The sequence below is a fragment of the Schistosoma haematobium genome, chromosome 1 (assembly GCF_000699445.3).
Source record: "Schistosoma haematobium chromosome 1, whole genome shotgun sequence".
NCBI classification, from domain to species: domain Eukaryota; kingdom Metazoa; phylum Platyhelminthes; class Trematoda; order Strigeidida; family Schistosomatidae; genus Schistosoma; species Schistosoma haematobium.
Window position 1 is genome coordinate 43,211,622 of NC_067196.1, and position 12,020 is coordinate 43,223,641.

The 12,020-nt window shown below is 30.5% G+C and overlaps 1 protein-coding gene across 1 annotated transcript in view; it reads right to left on the reverse strand.

Moving 5' to 3' along the window:
• The window catches only part of PTK7 (Inactive tyrosine-protein kinase 7), an 85,985-nt gene that overhangs the window by 10,196 nt on the left and 63,769 nt on the right, over positions 1-12,020 (reverse strand). Inside the window, exons 12-14 of the mRNA XM_012940127.3 lie at positions 4,270-4,767; positions 2,921-3,097; positions 11-862 (exon numbers count right to left, since the gene is read on the reverse strand). Of these exons, the coding sequence (XP_012795581.2) occupies positions 11-862; positions 2,921-3,097; positions 4,270-4,767 (1,527 nt within the window). The remainder of the gene's footprint in view (positions 1-10; positions 863-2,920; positions 3,098-4,269; positions 4,768-12,020) is intronic.

Genomic DNA, 12,020 nt, shown 5'->3' on the forward strand with positions numbered 1-12,020 from the left:
ATAAACAAACCTAGTATTCCTTCCATTTGTAGTTCACAACGTGGATAATTCATACGATCTGTTTGACTAATAGTGTGTAATGCATTTGACTGATCATATTGATTCAAGCTATTGACATGTGAAGCCATTTGATTGGGAGGTGATCCGAAATTAGAAGCACCACTTAAAAGGGAACGAGAGTACAAGCTAGTTGAATTACCAGAAGATACTCCACTAAAATGTGATCGTGAATCAAGCGGAGTTGGTGGTGGTGCAGAGACAAGATGTGATTCAGATGTAGTTGTAGCAATTGTACTGCTTGCCACACCCGTACTAGTGCCTTTGTGCGCCGAAAACATAAGATTACATGACGGACTCATCATAGAGTGTCCATGTACATATGAGTGACCGTTAAGATCTCCAATATCTGTCAAAGGATTAGCAAATCCGTCTATTGGTCCGGCGGCACCGGCCGACTGTAGTAATTTGGCCTGAGCATCGTTTTGTCCATAATATGCATTGTCACTTATAGGCCACCAGCATTTCGTATCATTTACTGAAATGTTTGGCCTTTGATTTGACCCAGGTTCTGTGCACATTAAAGGATGTGGTAAAGTACCACTATCAGGATAACTTGTTCCACTTCGTGTGCCAGATGCACTAGTCAACACGGGGCGACCATAATGAGGTAGTTGACTAAGAGATGCATTTGCAGTTGTATTTATCCCCGATGTGCAACCGCCTCCTAATAATAAACCACATTCCATATTACCAGTTCCAGCGCCACCCCCGCCGCTTCCTTGTGATCCTCTTTTGCCACCATTCGGATTACTAGGATCATTCAAAGGATTAAGTAATTGACCATTTTCATGTAACTTGCCACCTAATTACAAAGAGACGAAAATCAGATTTTACTGACTTTTCCTAATGAACCGTAACAATCTTAAACCGAATAAATATATGTAAGTGCATACTACTCTTCAAATACATAATGTCATTTTAAAAAAATATTAAATTCAAAACAACTTTTGAAATCATACATAAATTGCTGATGAAAGTAATAGTCCATAAACGACTGCTTCTGTTGATTCGAGTATTTAGATAGAGGAAAAAAGTGTTCAGAATCGGATGAGGGTAAGTTAATCATATCAATGTTGCCTATGAATACTAAAGGGTTCAGTGTCACTTCTTCATATGCTGGTGGATTCGACAAGACAAACTTCATTGGTTGAAGAATAAATAATTAAGTTAATTTCTTTGGTTTTCAAATCTAAATTTTATGGTCTATATCATGGAATAACGTTTGGTAAAGAACATTTGAAAACTAGAAGGCATTGAACAGATATTTAGTCTTAGTATAGGACTCCTTCCTTGTGTCGAATAGTTGTTTAATTGAAATCAGTTTGTGAGGTATACAATAAAATTCAACAATCTCCACAATTTCACTTCCTATAGTAACCAAATATATATGTCTAGAAGAGTTTTAAAACCGACCTCTTCTTTTTATGATTAATCCTATAAGTAAAATACTTAATTGTTGATCTCGTTTTTTTGTCTAACTAATATTGAATCCAGCTATGTTACTACATAATGATTCATAATCGTAATTAAAATTTTAATACAATAAACATGAGACAGGCTCTTCATAATGTATAAAATAAAAATCGTAACACTGTCTAATTCCTTAGAGAAATCAAAACTATTTATCTTGTTTAACCTGTTACTTTTTTTAAATAGGAAAACAAACAAACAAACTATTAGACGGAAATGTTCTTGTATATTCCTTCATGTTGGTTTACGTTTTATCAAGATAATCAAAAAATGTAGAACAAAGACAAGATTCTTATGAACTGACTTGTTTGTTTAAGATTTAGTAAATTTACTAAGTAACAAAACATCAAGATGGGGGTATATATATATATATATATTTACTGAAAAACGTGGTGCATTTATGATTATGAGTATTTTATGTACTTGAATCTAAGGTATTTATGTTTTATGTACCATTGTTACCCACCACCCTGTGAATATAATCATTAATAATGTTATATTTATTTATATTATTACATGAAGAGAAGAAGAGAGTCGAGTAATAATTAACCAAAACAACAGAAATCCATACAAACACTAATCATGTATCATGATAAATCTTTAGTTTTTATTGCCAGTTAAAACAAGTGATTGTGTTTTGATTAACGACTTTTTTTTTCTCTTCATTTGTTAAATGATTTATTAATAAAAATTGAATGAATGTTTTTCTTCTTTCATTATGAATAAATAAGACAGTCTAAACATTTAAGAGGTAAATATATACTATGCTAAATTTGTTTTCTTTCTGTTTATATATGCACTTTCAAATTCTTATTATTTGATACACTTTTCATTACCCATAACTTGCCTGATTATTTTGATGTTTCGGTCTTCTTGAGAAAACTAAGAAATCTCATTAATCACTAAAAAAAAATTAGGGGGGGGAAGAAATATGAATTTCTTTTTTGATTCCGTTTTCGTCAGGTCAAACCAGACATTTTTCTCATTCTTTATAAAAAAATATGAAACTTATGAAATTGAAGTATATATATATATCTTGTGCAATGAAAGTACGAAAGCAGCTTCTTGAGATAGCAATAACAACGAAACAAACAAACAAAGCCCAAATACATTTAGAATTGATCAAAACATAAATCCTTAACTGTTATGTGATAGAAACATGAAAAAAAATCAACATTCGAATCTTGCTTGTGGAAGACAGAGTAGTGGTAGTAGTAATATCCAATTATGCTGACGTATATTGTAATAAATGTAAATAAGTGGGTGAGTAGATGGAATGACAGGAGTGAATCATCTTCCTTTTCATCAACAACAATAATAATAATAACAAAATACAGAATATCACATCAAAGAAATGATTAATGAGTTAATTCTCAACTTATAGACTTACCACTTTTACGTGATCGGTTACGTCGAGTACGTACCATACGAACACTACAGAATGTTGTTAATCCAATAATTAAGCCTAAATAGGCAACAGCACATCCAACTACTATAAAAATAGTTTTCATCATACCAGTACTTGTACCATCTTCACCAAGTTGTTGTCGAGTATATTCTTCCGGAGCTGCATAATGTTACGAATACATATGCACAAAAAATACGAACAAACAAATAAATATTAAAATGTCAGCAAGTAAACAATAGAAGTAAAGAGTAATCTGAATAAAAACAGTACAGATGCATGGCTCTTAGAAATGCATATACCTATATATATAGTTACACTGTTAATCTGTGCAGTTATATTTAGATTATTGTAAGCTTATACATGAATTCATTTTTGTAAACAAATGTTTTCTAACAAACAGTGAATAATTTATTAGTTTTTTTTTTAATATGCCCCAATAGTTGGGGAGAAATGAAAATAGCATTTAATGTGCTTTAATCTTTCAATCTATAATATGCTTCGTATTTCAACGGTTAATAGGTATGTAATACAGGAAATATGTTTATTACTTTATAGATGAATCATATATTCTGTGATATCTCATTGTTGATAAGTAAATAATATTTAAAATGAGTTAGATATTTAGTGCTATAGGTGACCTGTTTTTTCAATCGTACACTCAAGTTTGTTGTCGCTTAAACGTTAAAATGTTGGAAACAATTTTAAAATTTCCTTCATATATCCATACAGTTATCTTATTCGTGGTGTTCCTTTTCGTCTGCAGTTTTTTCTAATTTAAAGGGAAGTAAACAATGTACTTGATTGAATTGAATAAGAGTAAAAGTCCATAGTGAACTTTAGGCAAAACTTAAATAAAAAGAAGTATGACAATATATCGGATTCCAAAAATGTTCAAACAAACAAGTTACAGAAAGTATTCATTGATCTGTATATATTATCAGTTGTCGGGAGACGTACCGAAATAGTATATAAACCTTGAAAGGTCATTCTCTCGAATGTTACTGGTTAAATTAAAGCTTATGGTGAACTTATCGCAGTTGATAACATCAAGTTGAGTTTATCAAGGCTGTCTATTTTCGTCATTCTTATTTGCCTTCGCTAAAGAGATTTCTTTAGAGAAGTTTTTGCTGATGATACCGTTCACAATAACGATGAAAGCTCCACCAACAAACCACACAGCTCAGAGAACAAATCTCCACCATTATCATCCACCTGAGCTACAAATCTTCTTGATTATCTCATGAAAAATGTTGCTCACAATAAAAGTAAGAATTTAAAGTAAACTGATAGTTTCTGCATTTATGAAAAAGTAGCTTAAGATAAATACTCACTGAGGACTCTGACAAATACTCCTTGACGAGTTTTGATAGCATGTTTATTGCCAGCAACGCATATATACTCAGCTTGATCTGATAAATGCACTTGTTTAATAATTAAACTACCATTTGAAAACGCTGTTATACGTCCTCCATTTGCTTGCATATTTCTTGAAATTGCAGCTACAACAGCATCCGCGCTAGATGCACTGTTTAAATTATGATCAATCGAAGCTGATGAAGAACTTGAACTAGACGGTGGTGGTTGCAAAAATTGTTGTTCTTGTAAATGATTATCAGCTGATCGACTTGAATCAGATAAATCAGTAGATTGGGGAATTAGTAATTCACTATCAACTAATGGAGTATAAACACTTGGAATTTTATAACCGGGTTTTTTAACTATCCAACTAATTTGCGGATGTGGATCACCTGATGCATGACAATTAAGTATAATTTGATTACCAACGCGAATTGTTTGGTTTGCACTGATTTGTGATATTTGAGGTTTTTCTATGTAGAATAAAAGGATGAATAGTAAATTGTTATGAAAGATTCGCTAAAACGAAGAGTAAAACCTTCACTATTTAGAACTATATATGTGTGACATTACAAAAAAAAAACAGAGATGCTATTGAATTACTAAAAAAACTATGACTCCTGTTCAGCAAGCTCTAACGGACTAGTTTACCACTGCATATTCGGAAAAGTAGAAAATTAGCAAAATTCATTTTCTCTAAAGTGTCATCTTAGAGCAAATAAATTACAGTTTGATGTTGAGCACAGTTATATAGAATTCCATTACATTAAAAGAGTAGACAATTTGATCTTATCCCTACTTTTGGTAATGCTTTTTGACTGGAAATTTGGGTGGGATGGGTTTGAATCCTATGGAGGACAAGTGAACCTTGCTGGACGATATTAAATTGAACAAAATCAGGGCTCTATGTTGATTGTCTGTAACTAACCAATATCAAGCTTAATGATTTGGTGAAAATTGTTTACTTTATAGAGTTGACTGACTTGAAATAAGTTTTATGACGAGCTGATCAACTGCTGTGAACTGTCTGCTCTTAGTGTGGAACTCATGGACAGTATAAACTTTCACAAGTGAATGGTAAAGAACTAAGTACTTTGAAGGATTTAACACTTAGTGGTCTATTTAAACATTTTGTGCTGCTTATAAACTAAGAAAAATTAAAACTAACCGTCCTTGTTTAGATTTATTTGAACTGAATAATCATGCCTCCTAATTGTGTATACTCACAAGCTATTATGAGATATAAATGTTATTAGAATGTTAAGTAATGGAAATCTTAAACGGAAATACTACAGTTGTTGATAATATTTTCCACCTTGTCTATCCATGGAAAAAACGATAGACAAGTACAGTAGATCAACTGCAGCTTACATATGACGAATGAGAAAAATAATTGTAACAGTTCAATTTGTATGAAATTATCATGATTACAGATGAATGATTATTAATAACAATCCTAAAAGACAATTGTGAAGAATAAAAATTCGAGTGCATGTTAAGCATATTGAAATATTGCACATTTAGTACTACTTACTCTAAAAAGTTTATGGTATCGAATAAAGCTATTTCGATAAGACTATAATTTATAGACAACCTATGAGCGACGCTAAAGTAACCCTGAGAATGTTTACCTCCTCACTAAGGTTAAATGAACGTTACAAATCAGTGTGAGGAATTAAGATCATGATTTACAGTTGATGAATAGGGTTAGGAGTTAGATTTAAATTTTTCAACACGAACTGACACCATCTAAAATTCCAAAACTCTAGCCAAATGGATAAATGAATTTCGCGCAAAAACCCATGATCTAACATCTTACATCTGATTGGTTCATCCATAAATTATAGTCTGGACGCTATTACTATTTATTTTCATAATTATTATTTGGCTATTAAAAAAAATTAATGATGGCGTATTCTATCTGTAAACAATCTGAATATTTCGGGGTTATTTACACATTTTGATATATATTGATCAGTCAATTAAAATGTTTGTTTCCTTTCAGAGTAAACAGTAATAAACTGCAAAGTTATGTTGAGCATAAAATAAATTAATTTTATGGCAAGTGTAATTTTTCAGTGTTTATATATAGATGTAAATTAATTCTATAAGAGAACAACGGATTTCAGTGAATACATTAATGATTCACAGTAATAGAATGAAAACCTCATTATATTATATGGTTTTCTTAATTCTATTTTCTAAAGAAACATTTTCAAAACTCAGGAAAACTATATAGTAATTTAAAATAATGTTTGAGATAGGTAAAGTTGGTAGGCAAAATAAAAGTTTTAAATATATTTACGGAAATATTTTCAGAGAGGGGTTTTGTGAATATTATGTTATATGTTGGCTCAGTGGTCTAGAGATTAAGCGTTAGTGCGCGAGACCCATAGGTCCTGGGTTCAAATCTCGCGAGACGGGATCGTGGAAACACACTGCTGAGGATTCGTACAAAAGGACCAAACGGCTGTCCAGTGGTTCCAGGTTTTCCATGATGATCTAGCTTCAATTAACTCATGAATTCTAGTAATAATTTTGCTGAAATATGTTTGAACTACTCACTAGCAGTACGTTTTATGACAAAACCAATAGTTTTTTTTCAAAAAAGAAACAGTACAGCATTATTCAGAACAACAAATAGATATATCGAAAATGATTTGAGTAGACATTTTGTTATAGTATGAATACTGCTCATTCAAGTTAATTATAACTGAATTTATAGTTAAATATGAAACAAATATAAGTATCACCGCATGTGCATATATTCTATTTTTCATTAACTTTAAGAGCTGAACCTCAGATCAGGCGTTTATGTAACTGTATTATAACAGAAATCAATTTAATCCTGAATGATTTTCAGTGAGTGATTGAGTTATATAATGGACAAGTAATATAAAGACATTTGTATTGTTTGTTTATTTTTTCATCATTTGTTGTTTAGAATAAATCACAGTTGTTAGAAAACAGAAACACAGTTAAGCGACTTCTCACGTTAGTTAAAAAACTCATTCAATTTGCACATATTTTTTACAAGACTTAAATGATACAATGAAAACTTATTTCTCACAGAAATTATGACCATTTAACCAGAAGAAGAATTCAATGAGTCAATAAATCAAGGAAACTATTAAAAAAGAAAAAAAAAGATAGTTGAAACAAACAAATTCAAAGTGTTACAATGTTTAATGAGAAAACTTAAGGAAACAAAATAGTGGAGAATAACATTTCAAGGATCTTAATGAATGATGATAAAATTGATGTTGCCTATGGTGCTGGTGATGATAATCATAAATGATAAACTTATTGGGAATGAGAATTTTCTTGAACAACTGTCAAATATTTTTTCAAAAAAATATTGTTTTATTAAAATAACATTGTGTATTTACTTGATGAGTTACCAGCTTAGTTTCTAAGGTTGTTTTGGTATATTGTTTTTTTAAGGTTTCATGAAAAGATATAACAAAAATGAAAACTACACAACTACCTGTCAGGTTTATTTAAACATAATTAATTGTGGTAATATTTACATAAAAAGTCATATGTGCAGATGTGTAAACAAGACAAAACATAACAACTGATGTATGAGCAAATATAAACACTGACCAGTTAAACATACACAAGAATATATATATATATATATATATACAAACACACGTAAAGGTATAAATCAAACCCCTTACCCCAGATTCAGGTAAAAAAATAGTTTAAAATTTATAGCTTTCTGAAAATATAGGTACCATCAAAACAATGAGGTAAAACAAACTCTTAACCATATTGTTAACATTATTAGTACTAGCATTAATAATAATAATATTATTAATAGCTGTAACCATTATTATCATCGTTACGAGCTGGGATTTGTTTCTTTTTCTAGACTTAAAATAAACAAACAGAATCAGGTCAAAATAGCTGATTTCTAAAGAAGTGAAAATATAAAAGAATAACAAAATACCATCAGCCGTAATAATAATAATAATAATAATAATTCATGTTGACACATCGGTCTCAATCGGTGCATTATTGATGTATATTTGTCTGTGTGCATAAACTTAGTTGTAGTCATAAAAACAAACAAACTAAACAAATAAAAAAAACCACGGAACAAGAAGAAAAGGGAGAATCGAATCGAAGAGAATTTAAGTTGAGAGGCAGATGAAGCAGTAAAACAGTAAATGTTATAGTGTTGGAATTAGAATAGTAATTAAAATAAAAACGACAGTTTAATTTTATTGAAGAGAAAAACTTTAATCAGAAAATATGAGATAATCCTTTTTGTTCCACTAAATCAAGAGAGAATAGTCATCGTGAATTTGTGTATTAGATTAGTTGATTGATTAAAGTATGACTGAATGTGAATTCAGTTTTAAGAGAAGTTAATAAAGAAAATACACGTTTAGTAATGTTTGGTTTCAAATTGTTCGAATAACATTAACTTATGGTTAATGTCGCTTGTCAGTAATTATATTGAGATGGTTGAGTGTAAATGTGAAGAAACATGAGGTATACGTTTCATGCTATAGCAAAATCATCACTAATAATCTATTTGAAACTATAAATAAAATGAGTAACCTAAAAACGCTTTAAGCTCTCTCTCAATATCTCAGATGGAAATATTACTGGTGGTATAGGGTTGTTTCAACTGTTGAATTTTACTGAAACCATGGTACAATCACAGCTAGATAGCTATTGGAAAGCCGGGAGAGGGTAGAGCAACACTCCTACGGTTAGCTTTGATTGTGAATAATTTTTGTCAAGCCCTTTCACTGACTAATTTAACAGACTGTTATTCGGACAGTAATAATTCGGCTATTTTTTGCATCATTATGATCTCTATCGTGTCTGTATAAATGTGCACGCTTGATCACATGTGATGGCCTTCTTTCGCTAGCTTAAATGTTATTCGGTTAAATATCCCTCAATCAGTCATTCTCTCTTCCGCGTATATACGTGTTCGAATCCTTTTAATAGCCTTTGTCTTGCCTAGCTGCGCCTTGATTCGAACTGACTATAAGTTTGCTTCTGCGTTCGCTAGCACAGACATATTAGCCTCATTGCTGCAATTTGCTCGATGTGCTTCTAACTTGGTTATCTGGGCTATCCACTAATAAAATGTAGTTGCCGTATCTTATTGCCTTCCGAATTCAAACACCGTTGGGATTTATATGATAACGGTTATTACGGTGATTGATGAACGAAGCTAAGTCACTACAAGGAGTCGTGGATGCGTAATGCAGAAGAGTCCTATACTGAAACGAGACGGCCATCCAGTACTTCTGGGTTTTCAATGGTTTTCTAACATAAATCGATTCAAGATTTCAAAGAAATGCTACTATTGGGCTATTTTAGGGGCTTCATATACCTTTTAATGAATTACAGCAATTGCAGCTAGAAATGTAATTAGTTATACATCGATTGATTATCTTAACTCAAGTAGCTTGGGAGATAAGACTAGTGTGTTTTTACTCTCAGTAGGAAAAGAAACAAATTTCGTCTGGGAGAAGAGAGGGGATACATGCAGTTGACTGATGAATTGTGAAAAGAATACAACAAGAGATGTTTAATAAACCATATCTCTTCTTTATTACACTTTATCATACGACTGAAATTATACCTTAAAACTTTCAATTCCAGAAAATCCTTCGTCATTTTCGGGATATATCTAAAACTATTACATTGACTGTAAATAGACATTATATGGAACAAACAAAGTAATATTTTTATAAATTAATATTTAGCCATAGAAAAAAATTAGGCCACTGAAAACATATACATAATAGACATATAAGTACTTACACAAAAGTCTATGTCCGACTACATCCATATGAAATGGACACATAAACACAAAAAAGAACATCAACACACTCATGAATACACAATCTGTGTGCAAGATAATACAACAATATATACATACAGGCGTATATATATATATATATATATATATATATATATATATATATATACTAGCTGTCTCTATTGTTATAACACTGCCTGATTTTTTGTTGTTTATTTTGTTACGAAAGTGAAAATGACGATGATTTATGAGAGTGGAAGTCTGTTAAAGATCGTAGATGTAAACTAAAGCCGAAACTAAGCGAATTACACACACACACACTATATACAAATATGGGAGAAGTAGCATTTTGAATGACTAGGTGATGACTGAGAGCGGTTAAGGATGGTGGTAGTAATAATCTTTTTTGGTATAGTTTCTCCTATAAAAAAGTAGTAAGTACTTATAGAAATTTCAGGTATCAAATAAGATATGTATGTATATATATGTAATTATTTATATCAACTCAACTGGTCAAAATAAGACACCAAAATACAAAGAAAAATGACCAAACGAGTAGCCAAATGTTCATAAATCAACTGTGTAAAGCGGAAACAAAAAGATGATATTGAAAAAGTATGAAAATTCGACATTCACGGATAAGAAATAAACGAAAACTCTTCACAAAGAAAATGCATAAAAGTTTATTGATTTTTCACACGCATATACATACTATCTCTCTTGATTACTCTTGAAATTATCACAATGGTGTAAATGTGGAAATGTTAAGCTATCAAGAGTGTATGTGAGTGAGATAGCGACAGACAGGAACACAAAGAAAGAACTTTTAAAAAAAGCTTAAAACAAAAAAGAGAACAAGAAAATAAATGCTTACAACAGGGAATAAGAGAAGATTAACAGTGTAATATGAGACTTCGGAAATGTTACGATTACTGATAAACATTGAAGAAAAAAAAAGACAATTCATCAAATAATTATCTATACATATACAATACGAAAACGAATGAAAAATAGTTTGTAGAGGATGAAAAAAAGCTGGGAAACGAACAAACAAGCTAGAAAGTGATAAAGTATGTGTAAATGAATTAGTAAGCTCAAATAAGAATGAACCAGACGATCATTTATTTATCTTATAAAATTATCTGGTACTATAATCTTCGTCAGTCACTTTCTAATTACAATTTACATCATTAATCTTAAATGGAATTCAAACTTAAACTCTACCAGAATATAGAAGACCGACAAATCTTTATATATATATAAGTAACAAATGAGAGGAATATACAAAAATGATAAATTGAAATAATATGATTTATGTATTATTTGCAAAAATTGTGAATGTCAACTTGACTATAAGACAAAATGTACGATAATGTATTAAATAAAGTAGATTGTAAATAGTAGATTTGACTTATGAATAAAATCTTTCTCCCCGTTCTGTGGATATAAATTACTTATTTATAGGTGAATAATTAATATACTGAATATAAACGGGTTTATAGGTTTTTTAAATGAATCTCAAATATCATCTATGAGAACAGTTTGATTTATCTTAATAATAACTTGCTACTACACAATATATTATCTATTCAATATGTATACTAACTAAGGTATTAAAATTGTCAATTATGAGGATAAATAAACAAATCACCTTGTCATATTATACTTATCTATTATCTTTAGTCAGTTTGAACTTGATATTCTATAATCATTCAGTTTCTAATCAATCATATCGGTATAATGTGAAAACAATAAGAAGTAAAACAGTCAGTCGAATGAATTGCATGACTTTAAAGAACTTCCAAAGATATTTAGTTAGAATGCACATCAGTATATTACTGGCTAGAATATCAAAATGCGCATAAGTACGATAGGTATAAATATTTCAAAGAAAAATGTTTTATTGGAGTCTATAGAAAGTACTGATGCCAA